Source organism: Nycticebus coucang, chromosome 24 (assembly GCF_027406575.1).
Source record: "Nycticebus coucang isolate mNycCou1 chromosome 24, mNycCou1.pri, whole genome shotgun sequence".
NCBI lineage: Eukaryota > Metazoa > Chordata > Mammalia > Primates > Lorisidae > Nycticebus > Nycticebus coucang.
In genome coordinates, this window is record NC_069803.1 from 24000344 (window position 1) to 24022111 (window position 21768).

At 43.4% G+C, this 21768-nt stretch overlaps 1 protein-coding gene across 1 annotated transcript; it reads right to left on the reverse strand.

The window, feature by feature from the left end:
• Positions 1-9017: 9017 nt before the first annotated feature.
• STC1 (stanniocalcin 1) lies at positions 9018-21040 on the reverse strand. Its single transcript, XM_053578697.1, has 4 exons — positions 20718-21040; positions 18557-18699; positions 17685-17896; positions 9018-12074 (listed from the first exon to the last, which is right to left on the reverse strand). The coding sequence occupies exons 1-4, from the start codon at positions 20833-20835 to the stop codon at positions 11804-11806; spliced, it is 744 nt and encodes a 247-aa protein (XP_053434672.1). The 5' UTR covers positions 20836-21040; the 3' UTR covers positions 9018-11803.
• Between the last annotated feature and the right edge of the window lie 728 nt (positions 21041-21768).

Here is a 21768-nt window from a genome sequence, read left to right on the forward strand (position 1 = left end):
GGGTGCCAGGCATTGTGCTAGACAACAAGCACCTAGTTTTGAGAAGAGACACTCAACTTTGCTCTCAAAGATCGTATGTTTTAGGGAGGGAAGATGAAAAAGTGAATAGGCAGATTAAATTTTCTGTTAGAGAGGTAAACACTAGGTGCTTTGAATAAAGATAGAATGGTGCGCCTAACCCATTTTTAGGTAGTGATGGGGTTTTCTTTGAGAAAGAGATGAATTCATGGAGTCATAAGGGATGAATAGTAGTTGGCTAGACATGGGTATGTGTGCGTGTGCACGCATGCCAGTAAAGAGAGTAGTATTTAAGTATTATTGTGGTTATTACAATGGTATTAACATGTCAAGAAATCCCAGGTAAATGCATGGAATTGCATTCTACAATATGCTGGAGCTCCCAGTGGAAGTATAGTAGGGAATGGGTTGGGTTGGTTAGCAAGAGACGAGGCTGAACGGTAAGATGAGGCATTAGGTTAGAACATTAGATTATGTGGCATTTTCTATTGCCTACTGGATGGTTTAGATGTTTTTGTCTGATATTCTAGCATTGTCACTGATGGTTTTCAGATAGTGAAGTAACAGGACAGTGAGGAATAGTGAAGGTCAGGAAAGGATTTGGGGCTGAGGGCAGATTCCAGCATTTACCTGGCGTTTCTTGACATGTTACCACTGTAATACCTACAATAATGCTTTGTTAATCTGGAATCTGTTAATCCTGGAATCTGAGAGAGGATTTAGGAGGCTCTTGAAGATGAGGCCTACTATGCATATGGATAAATGAACAGATTAAAGTGATAAATAGAACAAGGGGCCTTGTTTGCTGAGAGGGATGAGGATAGGGGAGCCAAACAGGTATCCATGTCTCAGGTGGATGGAGATGATACCCCATGAGTTGGGGAATGCAGAAGAGGAATGGGCCTCTTAAGAATGAAGAAGGTTTCGAGAGTACAGTTTTAGATATGTTCAGATTTTCGGGGTTGTCAGTCTGATAGGTGGATTTGAAGCTCAAATAAGTTTTTAAGAGAAATACAGAATTCTAGAGTTATTAACACATTAACAGCAATTGGAATGTGGGCATAGATGATGATGATGCCAAAGATAATTCTACAGAATGAGAAGAAAGGCTAGAACAAAAAGCTAAGGAAGCTTGTTATTTAAATAAGAAGGAAAGGTAAAGATTGAGATGCAATATTTAGAAAAAGCATTGTCAAGGAAAACGTTGTATGGAGAACAGCATGTTGGTCGGTGCCAAATGGTGTAGATTAATCAGGACGAGGCACAGGAAGTCTCCTTGGGGCTTTAGCAATGAGGATATAGATCTATTTTTGATCTTGTTGATAAGCATTGGGGTAGAGATGGATGTGATTCTAAAGGGATAAGGGTTGAATAGAAAGGAAATGCAGTCATCTCTCTCTTTTTTCTTTTTCTTTTTTTTTTGTATTTATTTATTTTTATTAAACCATAGCTGTGTCCATTAGATTTTTTTTTTTTTTTTTTTTTTTTTTTTTTTTTTGCAGTTTTTGGCCGGGGCTGGGTTTGAAGCCGCCACCTCTGGCATTATGGGGCCAGCACCCTACTCCTTTGAGCTACAGGTGCCGCCCACAGTCATCTCTTTTAAAGAAGATGGGTTATGGAGGGATGAGAGGGAGTCAGCTGAAAGTCAGATGGGGAAGGAAAGAGGGAGAGAGGTGGACCAGGCTGTGGAGATGATGTAGCTGATGAAGAGAGAAGATGAAGATGAGGACCTCCCCAAGGCCACAGGACTGGCTGGAGGGGGTGTCTTGATTGGGATCCAGAATTCAGGTGACTTTAATAGTCTCAGACCATAGAAGTCTGCACTTTTTGTGATACAAGAAAATAACAAAGGACTGGCGTGGATGGGCGTGGTGACAGGGAATTGAGGGATTTGCTGTGTGATGGTTTCTATTTTGCATAGTTGGAGACAAGATTCTCTGCTGGGCATTAGAAGGGAGGTGGTTGCTGGGAGGTTTGAAGGAATTGGAGAAAGTTTTACAGTTGCTATGGAGAGTGGAAGAGGGAGCCGAACAGGGATGGATCAGAAGATTCTCAGACAGCACTGCGGGTCCTGTTGAGCTTAAAGCTGATGAATTTTAAGTGACCATCTCTTCGTGGCTTTGTGATTTCCACCACCCCCCCCCCCCCCCCCCCCGGCTAGCTGAGAATGCAGACTCCAGTTGAGAGTGGCTGAAGATTGACGAGGCAAGCTACTGGAGGGCAAAGCAACAGTGTGGTTGAAGTGATCACTCTGGGTTTAAGGTTGGGCAGGGAGGAGATGATGCTAAGACGTCAGGCAAAAAGATCAGGAAAATGGAGAAGGGTCAAGAGACTGCAGGTTGGCATGAGATTAAAGACCTGGTGTGGTGCATGTGATGTAAATAAGTAGAAAAGGGGAGATTTGGATTTCAGAATCCTGTGTTTCAAAAAAGGGTAATATTCAATATGCTTCACTGGCATGATGTTGCCAAGGACAAATAGGCCAACCACTAGTCCAGCCACACTGGCATGTACCAGAATGTGGATATGGGGCATGTGTTATCATTTTGGGAGAACTGAGGCAGGATTATAAGTCTGAGTACTGGATGAATCACTCCTGTGAATACTGAATTTTCTCAGATCTGTTGATGGACTTGGGAATGAAAAAGAAAATCATGGGCCTGATGACACCATTGAGAGGTGACTGCTGTCAATATCATTCCAAGGTATTGATATTTCTGGGCTGTATGACGGTGACAGAGGAAAGAGGTATACCAAGATGGCCTGAATCTCAATCAGATGCTTTCAAGGGCAGTGACGGAACTGTAGTCTGGAGCAGCCCTGGGGAAAGAGGCATGTGGATCCCTTTTGCCAACCTTGACATTTGGAATTATAATCGTCCACCTGGGAGGATTGCATGAGACAATGTTGTTTGAGAATCAAGTTTACCCAAGACAAGAAATTGGAGGAAATACTAAAAAAGAGGTTGACGATATAGAATTTGTTTACCCTGGAATGAACAGGAGAGGTGGGGAGATTGACTCAGGGAGGAATGTAAAACCCCATGGGAGTGTGCAGACAGGGGCTAATATTTTGAGCAGTGACTTGGGATGACCAGGATATAAGGCACAAAGGGATTAGCAGGCTGCAAGGTTTCCAAATCACTGGTCCCAGCAGCCCTCCTGATGGACAGGGGCTGGGGAGGGGGAGAGGAACTAGGGCAGGAAGTGAACTGCGGCTTGCAGAGACTGTGCTTCCAAGAAATCCCAGGACAAGCAAGCAGGTCAGCATCAGAATTGGTTCCAGAGCTTTGACCACATGTTGGAAACATCCAGTCTCTTGTGGGGGCATACATTGCGTCTGGTTTTCCTGCAGTAGACTACACCTGCGGTGTGACTTCATTGTGTTAGAATGGAGACTAGCTCAAGTGGAAGCCACAAACCACTTACGACCCAAGGGGAGCAGACGCGTTCACTGGCAGGCGAGGATCTGAACGAGTGGGTTTCAGCCTTGCTGCATGTTGGCCGTCAGGTATGGTGTCCAGAAAATGGAGTGATGTGTGTTACTCTTCTGTATTGGTTTTAGACAAGACAGTTATTTTGAAATTTCAAATTACGGTAGGAGAAAAGTGATTTTTATGTTTCCTGGTGTATGGGGTGAAAAGGAGTTCATAAATGTTTTACTAGATCAGCCAAACTCGACAACAGACACTTGTGCATCAAAATTGTTCTTGTAATAGCAGGACTTCTGTGCTCCCACTACCTTCCCCAGCCATGTTCACAAAGAACAAAACTTTAGAGCTTAACCAACAAAGATGTATCATATATGATAATTCTAAAGCAAAGTTTCCGTGAAGACAGGAGGTAGCAGGCTGAGCAGCCAGTGCTCATTAGCCCGACCTGCCACGGCTTCTCCTTACCAGCCCTTTCCTGTGGGCCCACCTTGTTTTTCTTCCCCTTTCTATTTGTTGGACATTCCCCTTGATCTAATACCAAGCTCAGCCGTCCATCTATAACTCAGGTGACAATCTGACCATTTCCTGATGAGAACAGATGGTTAATGTTGTCAGAGTAATTAGTAAATATATATAACAATGAATGACAATTTATCAAATCGTGGAGAAGTGAAGCCTGGACTCATTGGTTAAAATTTAGTGCTAACCATTAGCGACAATTCTAGGCATCATTAATTTACCAAGTTGTCTGAACATAGTAGAATTAATTTTGTATATATATATTTTAAATTTTTTATTAAAAAAATTTTTTTTTATGAAATCGTAGCTGTGTACATTAATGCAATCATGGGGCACCATGCACTGCTTTTATATACAATTTGAAATATTTTCATCAAACTGGTTAACATAGCCTTCCTGGCGTTTTCTAGTTATTTTTATTAACAGAATGTTTTAATGCAGTGGTTCTCAACCTTCCTAATGCTGCGGCCTTTTAATACAGTTCCGTGGGCGCGACCCACAGGTTGAGAACTGCTGTTTTAATGTAATCAGGGTTACAACTAGACTGTCCCTAACCAATAAACAAATAATATTCATTTGGTTCTTCTCTTCATTGAATAATTCTCTTACTATGTTTTTTTATTGAATTTATTCTTAAATGGCCTTATGATTTCAATGAAATGTCTTAGCTTTTACTCAATCTGTCCAATTGGGGAACTCTTCATAGTCATAATACGTCTTGAAGATTAATCCATTCTTTAATGCCTTCTACTTAGCTTACTTGCCTTAAAATGCAATGTGATTATTTAGAACAGGCGTCCTTAAACTATTTACACAGGGGGCCAATTCACTGTCCCTCAGACCGTTGGAGGGCCAGACTATAGTTTAAAAAAAAAAAACAAACCTATGGACAAATTCCTATGCACACTGCACATATCTTATTTTGAAGTAAAAAAAAAAATTGGAAAAAATACAATCATATCGCCTCATGTGGCCCACAGGCCGCAGTTTGAGGACCCCTGATTTAGAAGTTGACTATGACATCAATGTTACCAACAAAATGAGCATAAAGCCTATAAGAAAAAATGTTTTTTCCTTCCTCTGTGCCTCACAGAGGCCACATGAACGTTTCATAATCTCCACATTTTGCAACGGGAGTCCCTTAGAGCTCAAATGGCAAGAGACGGGGGAACTTAGGCCACTGATACACTTGTAAAATAAATAAAACTCCAAATTTTACAATTACATCTTTTCTATGAGAAAGTGTTAAAAGGGCTCTTCAACTTTCCTTTAGCGACATCTCAGCCCCCCAATTAGAAAGAGACGCAGGATGGTAGTGCTTCTTAAAAAGCACAAATTTAATCTGGAAAGACTGGAAGAAATTCCTTTTCTGCAGTAATATATCCCAGAAAATAAAACTGCCATGCGCAAGAGGGACACTTTGTCATGATTTCCTTGAGTTATATTTTAAATCAAAAGGTCTGGGTAATGTATCAATTTTGATTAATATATACTTTTTTAAAAAGAAAACAATAAAATAGTTAATAGTAGAGAAGTGCCACCCTAAAGTGCTGTATAATCTGAAATTCAGTTAAAAGTACTTATAATTCATAGTGAATTTTAACATAGCAAATTTAATAATTCATAGTGATAAAAATATTACTTGTGTAAAGTACTTGATGTATTGTTATCCTGAAATTTCTGAGCATATAGGGCATATTTTCTTGTCATTTTTTTGTTTGTTTTGTCCCTTCAAAATGTCATTCTGAAAATTGTCCCTCATGCACTCTTTTTATAGTAAAGTAGTGGGTTGGGTCTAGGTATTATCTGACATTGGTCTTCAAGTTTTTGGGGGTAAAAAAAAAACCCAAAGAGCCATGGGGATTGGCGTTCAGGGTAGAACTTGAACATAGGGAAGGTGAATTAGTGAACTAGGGATATGAGGAAACATGATGGAGCTTGCCTTGCCACGGTCATGTTCTCACTGTGTTCGGCTCACCCGTATGATGGCTTGTATAGACTTAGCAAATATCTAGATATGTGTGTTTATGAGTCTTTCATCACTCAGATTAGCATAAGAAAGTAATAGCAACTGTATGTTTTTATCAGGGCCAGTGCAGGAATGAAATGTACTGTGTGATGAGGTTACGTGCTGGCATTCTTAAGGATACCTGAAATGACAACCGGAATTAGTTCTCCCCCACTGTGGCCACTTAGCTTCCGTTTTCCACCTTGCTATTGTGGCTAGGATCTGAGCATCCTACGGTGGGTAAAGTCATGGATTAATTTGTGCTGGTGGGAAGAACGCCTTCCCTCCTTCCTCCACTCGGAAGTGCTTACTGCTCGCCAGCTTTGAGTTAAGTGCTGGGAATACAGGGATGGCTAAGCCCTTCTCACCTTGCAAGCAGCTAGCTGTGCCGAGGGAGGCTTCCAGAAGGTCACATGGGCTTTGGCAAATGACAAAGAGCTGGAGAAGACTATTCATTAAAAGGAACTGTTCATAGAAGGAATTACCCGTGTGAAGGTAATACAAGAAAGGAACAAGGCAGATAAAATCAGAGTGTCTTTGGGGGATTAATGAGAAGTCAGCATCAGGATCTAGTGTGCGTGGTGTGGAATGAAGAGCCCATATTTCGAGGAGCTAAAAGTCGAGATGCTTGATTTTTGTTTTCTAAGCAGTGAGGACCTACTATAAGCAGTGTTTTTCAACATTTTTTTTCTTTATCTCATGGCACACTTGAACTTACAGTTAAACTTCTGTGCAGTGCTTAAAATCGTGTTGATCCAGAAAAAAATGAAAAGGAAGATACTTATTGAACTTTTTTCAAAAACTAATGAATGATCTTTAAAAATTTCCAACTGGGGCACATAGGTTGAAAATCACTGTACTAGAGCAAGGTTTGGAGATCATCAAGCTTGCACTTCACCAACATCTTTTGTAGTGGTGGTGAGAAGGTTTCTAGGGTGGAGGAATTGATTGAGCTCCACTTCAGCATAGTTGAGACTTGGGTCAAAGCATCCTCCATGGAGCCAAAAGTATTAGCATCCCCAAGGAGCTCTTTAATGCTTGAGTGTGACCTAGACATGCTCAGTCATTGTCAGAAGGACCCTCAGGTGATTTGTGTACACAGGGAATCTGAGATGCACTGAGTTAGGAGGGATGGGGTGGCTCTTACACCCTTCATGTCGGTCCCCCAGGGAGGATGGCCTGATAGTCTTCTGTCATCCCCCAGGTTCATAAGCCATTTCATGATCTTATTGGAAAAGATGATAGAAATTTAAAATACATATATATTTCAATAATTTGGGAAATAACTATCCTTTGGAGCCAGGGCTTTTCAAAACGTTTTAAATTCATGGATTGTTAATGGGCTCTGGGAGGCACACACAGCAGAGAGAAGATGTTCTGGGCCAATTATACCTGTGCTATTTTATTTCTTAAGCTTGGCGATGGGAAGCCATGTGTTCCTCAGAGGATAATTTGCCATCTTTTTGTTGTAATATTTTGTAATTCAAATTCATAAAATCTTAAACAGTAATCTACAAGCTCGACAAAAAGAAAAAGAGCAATAAAAACATCTTTCATCAGGACTCATGTTGAGGGTGGGAGCAGAATCTAAACAGTGGTGACCACATTCACTGTAAATGGTAATAGTTTATATTTGAGTGCTGTTGTCAGGGTACTTGCTATATGCTAAAGTGCTTTATATATAACACATTAAATTCTCAGTTACTCTTGGAGGGGAGAATTTTTGTCCCCGTTTCACAGGGGTATTTTCGTACGTGAAAAAACTAAGGTGTGAAGCTGTTTGGGGCAAGGCTGCAGAGATAGTTGAGGCACTAAGACTTGAACTCAATTCAGACATGCCAGATATAAGTTCTCTGACATACACTAAGCACTGCATGCAACCTCTGTGTGCAAATAAAATTGATAGAACAGATGCAGGATGAGGAACAATAATAAATGTATATTTTTTTTTTTCCCTTGGCCAGCTCAGGGTAAAGCAAATGCAATAGTTTTGGCTTTTAAATGACAATTTTTGTTTTTTGTTAGCTGTGCTGTGCATTTCTGAACTTACGTTGCATGTTAGAAAGCAACTTGGAAGGAGAAATGAATGCAACTGAGAAAAATGCTCCCATTTGTCTTTAAAAATGGGAAAATCCACTAATTAAAAAAATTACATAAGGCTTTTCTTGAAAAAAAAAAAAAATACACACCACGGAAGCTCCCCTTTTTTGTGTGACTGAACTCACACCCATTCTTCAGCTGTCAAGATTCAGCTGTCACTCTGTTGTGAATCCTTTTACTATTTCCCGAGATGGGGAGTTTTGGCTCTCCTCCCCTCCACTGGCGATGACAGCAGCTGACCTTCATTGAGCCTAACTTGATCGCAGATGCTGTAAGGAAGCAGTTCACTTACTTTGTCACCTTATAGCAACTCTGAGACCCTTTTACTATCCTCATTTTACAGAGGAAGAAAATGATGCGTTTTGAGATTAATTCCTCTGATTGGATGCAGTTAACAAGTGGCAGAGCCAGAATTCCCATTCCCAGAAGTCCGATCCAGGAGCTCGGTGGTTGTAACTGCAGAGCCATCTGCAATCTTGCTGACTCAATGGTCTTTTCCCTCTCTTCCCTTTCTAAATCATTCATTTAAAGTGTTGAAGGTGTTATTTTAGCGCTGGGACATACGGGAGAGTGAGTACATTCCCTGCCCCCTGGGTGCTGCTAGTCTAGGCAAAGGATGGTAATATCCTCCAACAAGTGAGAAGGGTATCAAGAAACATGCAGATGGGAAAAAGCACAGTTCCTCCCAGGACTGCCTGAGGGCTAGAGTATAGAGATTGCTGCACCAGGAGAAAGTTCAGTCTCGAGAGAGCTGAATCACCTGCAGGCCAGAAAACTCCTTCCAACTTCCTATGGGAGTTTGGGTTTTAATGGGAGCCACTGGAGGGTTTTAAAGAAACTTGGAAAACGTAGACTTAAATCATCTTCAGTACATATTGACAATTAGTGACTGCAGAGAAACTCAAGTTTGTAAAGAATAACAATGAAAGACATGGGGGGGAAGCCAATAAAACGTAACACTTTATTATTTTTTGTCTTAGAAGGAATTCACCAAAGGCTTCATATTATGCTACGGCATCTTTAATTATAAAAATAAGCAAATAAAATAACTTGCATCTGTCATTACCATGATATGTTTCATACCCTTTATAAGCACATGGAGCTTAAAAACGTAATTTAACAATAAATAATGACATATACCAGATATGCTCACTGTTTATTCCAGTACTCAGCCAAAAACCTAAATATCATTTAAATTATAAATACATAATGCAAATATAATGGCACAGACATGTCTAAAGTGCAACCAAATCACAAGAGGAGAATCATGCAAACTGGTCTAGGTTAGCCCCCGAATCACTCTGTTCAGCAAACATGAGATGAAGCTTTGGAAGTTTGAGGGGAGGGGAGGGCAAGGGACAGAGAAGCAAAAAACTAGCAACGTTGTGAGAACTGCTTCTTTCCATATGTGTAGATATGTATTGTAGATACATATATGAATATCATCCTGGGGAGAAAAGGTGGGTACCACGGTTTGAAGAGATCACAGCAAAATAAAATCTACTAGACCGAAAGAAGAGAGAATTTTGCAAGGAATACTCATGAACTACTCATTGCACTGGGGGGTGGGGGAGGGTCCTGGCTTAGTGGGTTTACGAAATGGACACAACATACAAACTTTAATAGCTTTTCTGGTTCAGAGAAATCAGCCTTGCCTGGGGGGTGGGACGTGTGGGAGAGGGAGGGGAAGAGTCTAACTTAGAATATGGCCTACCTGATTTCCAAGAGGCTAAGGCAGTGTCCATATGTTTGGGGACCTGGGGATGGGACAGTTCTGAGTATAAAAATGCCCTTAACAATCTGATGTCAGCACGCTTGGAGGCTGTGTGGGGATAAAGGCAGCAATGTTTGTGCTGCTGCTGCTGCGGGGTCTGTTGTGATAGCTCTTGGTCCTTGAGCAGCACGTTACTGGTTTTAAAGGCTTTATGGTAAAGTTGTATTGCTTTTTACTTTTCTGGAGATGTGCCCTCCCTCCTCCCACCAGGATCCCTATCACTCAGTTTTGGTCAAATCTTGAGTTTAGCCTAGTGAGAGTCAAGCACCATTAGTTTCTACCTAAGCGGGTTTGGAGTGGCCCCTGCAGTTCTACCCCTCCTCATTCTTCCTCTCTGAACATTGACCTTTGGTGGGCAGTGACGCTCATAGGGGACTGTTTGGGTTCAAGGACGGTGACCCTGAGAAACTACTGTTGTTCATAGATAGGTTAATCATTCAGCTTTGGTGGTTGCCATCTTGTAAACATCACGGCAGAAATGATCACACCACCTGCTCTTTCCCCCTCTTTCTTTTTTTTTTTTCTTTTTTCTTTTTTTTGTCTTTTTAATGATCCTACAGAGATGGTCCAGCTGCCAGGACTACTTTGGCAGGCAGCATGCTACAGGACAAAAATGTCAGAGGAGTCTATTAAGGCTGGACAGCCCAGGGTTAGCTATATTCCCTCAGCCCCAAGTCCCCCGGACTAAAGACCAAAGGCTGATATTGACTTGTTCCTGATTGATTGAATGGAAAGTCTCCCACCTCACCATCTGCCAGAGTACTAGGCACTGATGAGAGGTGGCAAGTTCAGAACTGCCACTTCCCAAGATACAGTCAGCCTCTTCACACTTTGAGTGGTCCAAGCCCAGAGGGTTGTTCTTTTTGGCTCCAGTAATTCCCAGTTGGACATGACAGAGCTCTGTCAGGATTAGGTCTAAATCAAGAGTAGCCTCTGGGTTGAGGTGGGCTGGGAGATTAACGTCTTGCCTGGGGTCCTTCAGATAAACCTGTTGGTTCTCCTATCTCATACAGGCCCATCTTTAAGTTCTGATGAGTTAAAACTACTTCTACCCCCTTAGTTATAAAAAAGGCCACAAGGAGCATTTATGTGGATATCTGGAAGTGAGATAGTTAATTCCCTTCCCAGGAAAAGAAAAATAAAGCTAAGTTACAAAACTAAATCTATATGCAATAAAGTTATTATATACTGCTTTGTCCAAGCAGAGTCCTCTGGAATTTTATGTACAGTACATTAGTTTTCAGCTATTTATATTCCACAGTCAGACCTTAAGATTCTCTGGTTTTAAGACAATTGTTAAAGATACTTTTAAAGCTCTGAGCAGTTACAGTACATAAAGATGTTAGCTTTTTGTTTTTCATTAGATGCAAGAAGATGCAGGCTCCAAGTCTGGTTGGAGAGTCAGGCTCGAGCAATTTGGTAAATGTGTTGGAAAGGAAATTAGGTATTGGAGGATCAGGACCTTAAGACACTAGCTCATTAGAGATCAAGAATTCAAACATGACATTCATATTCATCCATGGCCAGCACAGATTCATAACACGAATTCCATTTAACATCTTTATGAGCATTTAAGACATGCATTTAAATAAAGTTTCTCATTGGCTAACTCTATTGGGGCAACCATTCTAAAGGGCTCCACATCTTCAACTTACAGTGACTGGGGGAGTTACATTAATGTTTTGTGTTTGAGGGTTGTTTGAAGGGAGCTGGGAAGAGGAGAGGCAGAATGATCACATGTATTCTGTTGGTGGAAATGCTGCCGTGGCAGAATGTTGGGATATTGATCACAAAACCCTAGTTTCATGCAATTTTCTTTAAGGGGGAGTAGAAAATAGGAATATTTAAAAAAAAAAAAAAAATCAAACCAGGCACACAACACTCAACGTTGGTGCGTGAACACCGCTAAAATGCTAACTAGTTTGGCGAGGTGGTGAATACCTCTCCCTGGTTATGTGCTCTCCTGGGATGTGCTTTTGCTGTGGGAGGGAGAGTCCCCCTCACCTCGGAGGTTCCTGAGGAGGACTTTTAGCTTCTGTGGCTCGCTGGTGCGTCTCCTGTTGAAGTCAGCTCGCGCGTGCGTTTGGGCACAGTGGTCCGTCTGTAGGATGTGGAACAGGCTGGCCATGTTGGGCCCGATTTTCTCCATGAGGCTGTCCCTAATGGTGCTGACTGTGTCTTCGTCACATTCCAGCAGGCTCCGGACAAGTCTGTTATAGTATCTGCATTGGGAAAGAGAGCACAGGGGATGGTCACTCGGTGAGAGCAGGGCCAGACCATGCAAATGTCACTAGCTCATTAGCTGCAAGTGGCTTCTGCTGCACGGCCCTGTGCTGTGTCCCTCAGCCTGAGTGCATCTGCCCCCTGGTGCAAGACAAGTCCGTCTTCGTGTTTAGAGTTCAAGAGATTTAGATCACACACTGAAGAATAGGCTAACTGCAGTGACTAAAATTTTTAGAAACAGAATCATAGCATTAGCAGGGATCACAGAAACCATTTAGTGACTAGTTCAACTCTCCTTTATTTATTTATTTTTTTTGGAAGCAATTAAGGTGGAAGAGCTGAAGAGGCTTACCATGATGTGAGTCCATCACACAATATGGATATATCAGTGCCACTGTCGTGCACACAGTTATTTTGCTACTTTTAAACAATTTTATTTTTTCTTGTTGGTGTGTGCAGAAGTGTGCATCTTCTGACAAAACTTCCATCTTCCTCCCTTCCACGTTACGCGCATTTTTCTACAAAATCTAACTCCCTTACTAGCTGGTCTTGATAAAGGCTATTGACTGCCTCTCATCTCTAGTTTTTCCCCAAGGATATAGTATAGTCAGAAAGCAAATGCCAGGTAATGGGGATATTTAACTGGAAGGATTGGTGGTTCCCTAAGGGTTCATGTGTCTATAATTCCACCAAGCCTTCTCTCTGTTCTAGGTTCTGCTGGCCTCTTCCCATTATGGATGTTTGGTTACCAACACACAGGCCAGCACTTGGTGGTTCTGTGATAGTTTTGTTTCCCTGACTAGACTGTGAAGTTCCTGGAGGGAGGATCTGTGTTCTTACTCTTTACACCTACCCTGGCCCAGTGTCATTGCGCTATATTGCCTGCTCATTGCACATTTGTGGATATATTTTGTGGCCACTTTAGAAATGGCGTTTTAAAAGTAGGCTTCTCTTCTGTAAATTATGATTCCCCAGAGAAAAATAATCTGTAGGTCTAGTGAATTTTACAAAAAAAAAATTGTGTGTGGTAGAAATTACCTTCATCTTTGGGGCAGATTCCTTCAACATCCTAATCAACACCACTAAGCCTCATGGTGCAGAGAAGATTAAACTGTCTCATATGTATAGCATAGAAATCGTCCTGTTCTTTGGGAAGACAGTTCAGGTATTTTCCAATTCAGGCTGGGCTGCGTCTGCTCCATTTTGAGGTGGCAGTTGTCAAAACCCATTAGCTCTGTGTTCACTAATAAGACACTCTCAGAGGAGCCCAAGGATCTCTGGGGCCACAGGATCTTCCATGAAAAGAAACCTGTTTATTTTTAACTAACACAGAGCACAGGATCAAACATTTTTCCAGAATAACTTAACCCCCCAGAGAGGTCCTTTCAAGGATGTACAGTAAATCGGGTGGAACATGGGTAATGAGGCAAAGCGGTCACCCTTCTGTGGGTGAGCAGAATGAAGCTGGGGACTGAAAGACAAGTGCAATGTCAGGGTCACTGACACGGGCCTGGTGACACCCTTCCCTCCAGGGAGAATTAGAGCCAACTACGGTTAAAATTGGACTTCTCTGGCGCAAAGGACATTTCTAGTCCTTTGGGACTAAAAAGCACATGAATCAAAGTAGATCTCACTTGGAGGGTAAAATGGGGAGGAAATCAGTTTTGGAAAAATGGAGAATGGATAACTTTGTACCAGCAGCTTCAGACATGTACATACCCACATAGTTCTCCAGGTATCCTAACTCTTAGGCTCTGCTAGGACCTACCCTTGATTGCTGTATCTATTTCAAAGGGTGATTAGATCCTTGAGTATAAAATTTATGACCTCCTACCCCTCCAATAAAGATTTTATGACTTAGAAGTTAACCTGTCTACTTTTAGAAGAAGCTATTCATGCCAGACAAGCCCCTAAATGGACTGGAAAACATGATCTTTCCCTAGAAAGAAACACAAAGAATGTAAAGTTCCTTCACAGAAGGATTTGAAAGCTCTTGTCTGGATGAAGAAGTCTGATGCCCTTCAAGAAGCTTCTCTAGCCAGCCTAGCATTTGTGGGGCCACGTGTTTCCTTCAGGCCCTACTTTGTCAAAGTACCTGTTCTTTTTCTTCTGAGGACTCGTACCTCTCTCTACTGCCACTTTCTCTGTCAGCCCAAGTATGACACCTGATCTTGGTACTTCTTGGTGATGACTCTTGTCAGCCTGACTGCTTTTAGAGACCCCCACCAACCTACCCTGACTTTTCCCTTCCTGGACTTTTGCTAACTCAACAAGGGAAGACTAAGGGAGCTCTTTAGAATATAAAAAAGACTCAAAGGCTGGAAAATTTGTTATGCTTCCTTCAACATAGTAATTTCTACATAGTCTGTCAGCATGAGCAGTAGGTGAACCCTGTGCCTCTCCATCAAAGGGCTGGGCTGTGGCATTGACCTGTGGGATTGGGCTGGTCAATGAGATCTTTCCTGCAAGTCACTAAAGTCAGATTCTTTAAGAGATGGTGTCTCCAGCAAAAGTTGACTTAGCAATGGGCACATGTTTATCAAGCACCTTCTTGTTCTAAGTCTTATTACTGTATTTATTGGCAAGAGGTGCCCTTACTTTTAGGAGAGAGAAGGTACACAAATTGAATTCCTGATCTACCCTGGTGCACATATATTCAATTGTGCTTGGTATTCTATTTTTGGATTGTGGATATTTCCTACAGGTTTTGCTGGCTGCCATATTTGAAGTAGAAATCAAATAGCTTGGCTCAAGGCCATGTGAATTCTAGGCCCAACGTAGTTATTCCCAAGCTGCGTGAACTTCACCAGGTCACTCCTCTCCCCAAGCCTCTGTTCATTAATCAGTAGAATGAGGCAGTGAGTCTAGATAACCTCTGCAGTTGTCTTTGGCTATGATGTTCTACATTTCTAGGAATTCAAGACATATTTTTTCTCAATTTAACAAAAAGTAGTGCAGCTCTACTTATGGCCCCTTCTTTGCAAAGGAATTAGACCTACTCAAGAAGATTCCTTTATCTTTATAGAGGTTGGAAGTGTTGCAAAATCTCAGTGGGCGAAGAGTTCTGATAACCTAGCTTTGAAGGTTAGGTTAGGTTCTTTTTTCCCCACTTTGAAAATTCCATCCCTGACTTTTATTTTGTGGTAAAGAATAAGATCAGATATTCTCCATAGCTACTGTTTCAACCATGCTTACCCAAATACACACATACTGCCTAGGAACATTCTGTGTGAGGGTTTATAAATAGTCCTTTGTTTCCCTTGATCAATATTATTCTTCTGTTTCCTGTTCCCTATCCATGCCCTAGAGAGTTGTTGGAAGCTTTGTCAGTTTTCCCACTCTGGAACTGGATTGGTGTAATTGGCTCCCAAGCCTTCCATTGCCTGCTGCATGCCTCATCAATTCTGTCTACTTTCCTCATGGTTAAAAGCACAGTTTGCAAATTTGGGCAGGGGGACATTCCAGCTACCTTTTTCTTCCAGGTGCATGTTGTCATAGAAAACCCTCTCACTTCAGCTCCTGCTCCAGTCACAGGCTTTTGGATTCTCCCAGCCTCGAATCTCATGCTAGATAAGTCACAGGAAGGTGGAATGAACCTGTAACTACTTCCTTTATGCAATTCCATGCCAATTGGCACCAACTTCACGTGTGTCTGTGGTTGGGCAGAGGCTGGGAAAGCAGGATGTTTCAGGAGGACGAGGAGCTTAAATAGAGCAAAGCAAACCCAGCATGGAACCGGAAATCTCTACAGTCCTGAACAGGAGTAATATTAGCCCACTGAAGCAAAATTCTTGGAGAAACGTTGTATGGGAGATTCTGGTCTTCAAGGGCTGGCCATTCCCCACTGAGATGAAAGAAGAGGACTTTCTTTGTGACCATTTTTCTAAAGGTTTTTAAATATAAAACACCCATTAAAAAGAATAATGGTCGGGATCTCCAGTCCTAGTCTGTTTCTTTCTTTGTATATGACCTTTCCCTTCAAAATGGAAGATGCTACTTCAGTTGAAATAGGGAGATGAATATTGCCTCAATTGGTTACATGCCGTAGGGTAGATTGTGATTTGTCACGGGGGCCCGGAACGATTTGATCTAAACCCGTAATCATGGCTTTGCTAACACACCTCTACCTCACCTCCACCAACTGCACAAGCACACACCTTGTCTCTAGCCTTGTCTAAGAATTCTTCATTTCTTTTTCTCATGGTTGAAGGAAATCTCCAACAATTAGGTGTCCCTGCCCCATGCCCCATTCCTTCCAGGCAACAGGAATATCCCTAGCAGAATTTTAAAACTAAGGTTGATTAAAAAGAGGCCACGGAGAGAAGTAGTGGTTTTGACTGTCCTGTTCTGAGAAAATCAGAACCCCATCAAATAGTCACTTCCAAGGACCAGAGAAATGAATTTTGTAAATTGACTTGAGGTTCTGGACGGCACTCACCTGCAGTTAAGATTGAATCAGAAATTTTCCAAAATGTTAGGGACCTTAAGCTTTTTCCAAGGAGGAGCTATTTTTCTATTGCATATATATGACAAAATCACTCCTACGCCCTAGAAAACTTGCCACTCTCTGAAGACGGGTGGCAGTACCTGGGTAGGAAATTAATCTGATAAGTCTGCCCTAACTCTCAGGTGGTCAGAGTAACATGCATAGGACTGACCACTGTGAATATGTCCCGATTTGGCAGGAGAGTCAAAGAATAGAACTTCAGGACTGGGAGTCCAGTTTTAGGGTGAGAGGCATCATAGTAGGTTAAACTTGATGGGTCTGCACTACTCCTGCCAAAACTCCATGCCAGCCCCATCTGCACTGCTGTCTTTGCTGGAACCTTTCCAGGCCATGCCCTTGGCATGAGAATGCTGGCCCTCTCCTGTATGAGGAGCTGAGTCCTGGCTGAGGAAGACAGTATGCCAGGACTCAGAAAGGTATGATGCTTGGGTATTACTGTACTAGCTCAGTGGCTTTGGGTCGTGTTTGAACACTAAGATGAGAATGTGATCTGGACACCTGCTCGAACATCAACCTAGGAAATCTGGAACTAATGCAGCGAGATTACACAAGGCCTGGAAGGGAACGGGAGCATGGCCCAGTCCAGCCATTTCACTTTTCACAGAGAAAATCTGAATCGCAGAGAAGTGAGATCTCTTATTGAGCTTGGGACTGATTCAAAATATATGCCGATTTAAAAGTCTGCATTTGGACATTTGACCAAAGTTTTGATCGCAGACTATTTTACTGCTGTACAGTTGTCGTTTCAGCCAGATTTGATGTCTAAAAGCTTGTTTCCAGAAACTTCACCATTCCCTCAGGCTTACAGCAAGAAACAATGAAAATGCACCCAGGCTTGCTGCAGAGATGAAGCTGTCTCTGAGCAGAACGGGAAGACTTTTCCTATAAACAGTGGCGGGGGGAGGGAGGGGAGAAAAACCCCCAAGCGGCTTAAACTGTCACAACCAATCACAAACATATTTTTTCCTGCAAAAGCTGGGAAGGCTGCAAGCTAAAATAAGAGCATGACTATGGCGGTTTAAACCTCCCTCCCAGTTTGGCTCTGCCAGCCAATCACCCCCTCCCCCTCTGCTGAGGATGAAAACGTAGTCTCAGCTCATACCTGTTGGAGAAGTGATTGGGCAGCTGGACCACCTCTGTGATGGCTTCGGGATTGCGCTTGGCGATGCCGCACACATTCAGCTTGCTGTAGCACTCTTCCTGCACCTCCGCAATCATCCTCTGGAATGTGGAGCACCTCCGAATAGCAAGGAAGACCTTGGAGGTGACCCCATTGGCGATGCACTTTAAGCTCTCTTTGACAAATGCTTTTCCCTGCCAAGGAGGGGGGGATTGAAGGAAGGTGTTAGCTTCACTTGACAAAAAAGAATGGGGCATACAACATGGGGAGCTCAAGGGGGCTCGCCTTGGCACTGTATCATGGCCATCTGCATGTCCTTGCGATGAGAAGATTGTATGCTGTGGCCAGGGATTAAAAAGAAGGCCCCGCCTCCCTTAGACTCCCTTGAGAATTGAGCTCCACGGAAAGGAAATGAGATTAGAGGAAAAAGAGATGGACCATAATCAACCACCCTGCAGCTTGAAAATAGTCATAATCTGGTTTTATGTTCTTGAGAGTGAGACTTTGAGAATTCAAATCACGAGGGGGTGTGCTAGGTCACACAGAGGGAAGAACTTCTTTGTTAGAAGCACATTTTTATTTCCTCTAGAAGAAAAGCTTTTTGGATCTTCCTCCCTATATGAGAGCCCCCATCAGCTCAGCTCTTTTCGATCCGGCATGAGTTGGGCGGGGAGAGTCTCACACAGAACTAGTTCCTGGCCACGTGTGCATGTTACACATGTTGAGATGGGAATTCACAGTGGGGAGGCTGAGAGGCAGGGCTAGTTCCCTACAAGACTGGTTCCTAAGAACAATGGTCTGACACACCGTTAAAGAGAGGCAGCCAGTGTGAGCAGGGGTCAAATTCTTATTACCTGAGTGTCAAATTTAGCAGCGCTGTACAAGAAGGATTTACAGATGTCGTACATCCCATCTGTGTCACAGGTGGAGTTTTCCAGGCATGCAAAAGCCCCACAGCCGACCTGCAGGGCACTGTTGAGGCAGCGGACCACTTCAGCTGGAAGAGAAAGAGCCATTCAATCCAGGTCACACAGGATTGGCCTGTGGACGGCTGGGTTGGGAGAGCAAGTGGGTGCAGAGGCCAGTTGCAAAAACAAGCAGTCAGAAGAGCATACCCCAGGAGTCTGTCATGAGAGACAATAGATGGACCCATTCAAATGAAAGAGAAGGGATAGACCACGCCCCTTGGCTTACAGGAGCCAGGGCACGGGACAGACTGGGAAGGGCTTCTCCCTCTAAGACACATTCTCTCTGCAGTCTCAGGACATATGATTTTGGTGGCTGGAGAAGAGCAGTTGGAGTCTGTGAAATGCAGAGTGCCTTTAAGCATCTCTATGGAATCAAAGGTTGTTGCTTGGCACTGAAAAGCATGGGAAGGCAGAACGCAATGCTAGCGGTCAGGTTTAAGAGGTTGAGAGGGCCAGGGAATCCATCTAGCTTCCAAAAGATGTGCACCGGGGGAAAAGAGCATGGGAGTTTAGTCTAAATGGCAAAGAAAAACGTGCCACTTGGAGACCCTTCTAATTTGGGGGCTTTTACCTTCATATTGGCTGAAGGCAAGCTGACCCGTCCAAGTTTCACCCCAGCCCTCCCCTACAGGTCAGTGTATAGAGGCATGCAGAGTCTCTTTCACATTAAAAGCCTTAAAAAAAAAAAAACAAAAAAAAAAACCTCAGGTGTATAATAATAAGGCAAAGTCATCCCTTGTGCAAGACTGGAAGAAAACCACAAAAACTTGCACGAGGCTTTCTACGTTGTGGATAAGATCTCCCATAAAAGTAATTTCTCTCCCACAGAAGGGGGGAGTGTTCTGGCAGGCAGCTCGGCAAGAAATGATCTGCAGCCTTCAAGCCATGGGGTTCTCCCCTGAGATCAAAAGCGAGGTTCAGTTAGGCTTCCCCACCCCCTCCCACCACCCGCAACCTCTGGGATGTTACAAGTCATTTCCCTAATTATATATTTCCACGGGTTCAAATTATAACTTTGCTTTAAGCAGTTTTAATATGCATTAGGGCTGCTATTGTTTTAGGCAAGCTTGATTTGTGAATCACTGCATCTCTATAGCAACTAAGTACAAAAGGAAGTGAAGCAAAAGCCCTCCTCTCAGCGGGGACCTGCGCTCTTCCAAGGGGAGCATCTCTGCAGCATTCTGACACCTGGGATCCCATCTTTGCTGACAGTTGGAGGACAGAGGGAGTGATGGAAGGAGAGCAAGTGAAGCCGGAAAAGTCAGGAGGCAGGTGTGTCAATGCGGCTTCCTAATGCCTCTTCTCCCTCCCAGGCCAAGATCATGCACAATTAACTGCTCCCAGAGTCAGCACCAAAGTGAGACCTTACTCTTGGAGAAACAGCTGCTAGGTTCCACAAATATCTCTTTTCCAAGGGGCTTATTGGCCTAATGCATATTAAAAGGGGCTGTATAGATGAGTGAATGGAGCCCGGGAGCTGGGAGGGACAGAGGCGGCAGTGTTGCGGGTGGGATGTACGTAGGGCTTTCTCTGACAAACCAAGCCTGGATTTATCAGGCTTGAGGGCTATGGTTCCAAAAATCAGTCTGAAGAGGGAGCTTCGCCCTGTGTTCTCTGAAGAGGCAGGGAAGTCAAGTTATTAGGGTCTTAAGAGGCAAGGAAGAGAAACGGCATCAGACAAGCCCTGTCTCACCTCAGAACAGCTTCTGGAAAGTATAAGAGAGCACTCCGAGGCATGCCAGTGTTCAAGCCTTTCCCCACCCCCACCCCCCCCAAAAGGGTACGTGCCAGATTTCAGGCAATCAGGCTAGGCTTATGCAATGAAATACCCTCAGCAGAGCGTCCAGCCTCTTCGTTAGTTGCATGCAATTCATTAAACAAAGGAGCTCCACTTCCTAAGGCTATTGGATTACACCGGCAGTTTATTGCCATGAGGCATGAAGCACATTTATTATCAAGATCAGCCGTCACAGACACAGTTGCAGAAGCGAGAGGCAAATGAGGACAGCTCTTTGGGGGAGAAACCAGTCCTGGGTTTGCTGCTTACCTGAGTTCTGAGCTGCCACCCGGGATTTCCTGGGGCTCACAGAGTCATTCTGCTCCGCCTCATGGGTTGCAGAAACACTCATCACCAGCACCAGAAGCACTGCTGAGTTTTGGAGCATTCTCTGAGAAGTTTCCGCTAAGTTGCTGGGGTTTTTTTTTTTCCTCCCCCCCCTTTCCTCTTTCCCTTTCCCGGCTTGAGTGAAGATGTGGATCTGGATACACAGAAAGCTTAGGTGAGGATTTGATGAGGATTTTTTTTCCCTGCTGCTCCTGCGGAGGACGCGTGTGCTACGCCGCTGCCGCCGCCGCTGCTGCTGCTTGCACCTCTGCCTTTTGCAAACTGGGGGCCCAAGAGCTGCACCCAGGGATTTTATAGCCGTTCTTATCAGTCCTCAGAATCAGGGACCAATCAGGTCCCTCAACTGGTCTGGCTAGCCAATAGGAGGGCACTCAATTCAGCAGGAGCTTTTTGACTTCTTAGAAATATTTTCCAGCAAATTTAAAGTACCTGCTGCCAATGTGGTGTGTGCGCGCGCGCCCGGGAGTGTGCACGCGCGCAGCTATGTGTGAAAAAGCTATTTTTGTACAAGTCAGAGATAACTTTGTATTGATTGAACTAAAGAAATGTCCTGTGAAAATCTCTCCAAGGTGCTTTTTGAAATCTGGCTGTCTTTTATTCCTTTTTCCCCCTCATGAGCCACTCAGGGGAAATGGAAGCTTTGCTAGGATTGGGGAGGGGGGCATGATCTCTTTGGATTAGAATTTAACCTTATTAGAGCAGTTTCACTCTAATTTTAACAGCATCTTTTCTGTTCCCTATTGTAAGCTACAGAGGCAGTATCTCTATATTTTGCCCGTGTGTGCGTTGACGGGTCTGTGATGCATTTTTGTTCTACGTGGACACGCGGGAGCCTTTGAGGAAGAATTTGTGAGTAGATGGAGCTTCTTGGACTCAGATATAACTACTCCGAGCTGTGGCTGCAGTTGCTGGTTTTCAGCCTATGACCCTGGCCAAATCCTTTTACCTGGCTCTGCTTCTATTTTTGCAAATC

Bases quoted from the DNA above. Each gene is read 5' to 3' on its own strand.
- STC1 (XM_053578697.1), bottom strand. From the start codon at position 20,835: ATGCTCCAAAACTCAGCAGTGCTTCTGGTGCTGGTGATGAGTGTTTCT. The intron at 17,897-18,556 runs GTAATAAGAATT...CCTCCTTGGCAG, and splicing joins CTGCTAAATTTGACACTCAG to GGAAAAGCATTTGTCAAAGA. The intron at 12,075-17,684 runs GTATGAGCTGAG...TTCCCAATGCAG, and splicing joins CCCAATCACTTCTCCAACAG to ATACTATAACAGACTTGTCC.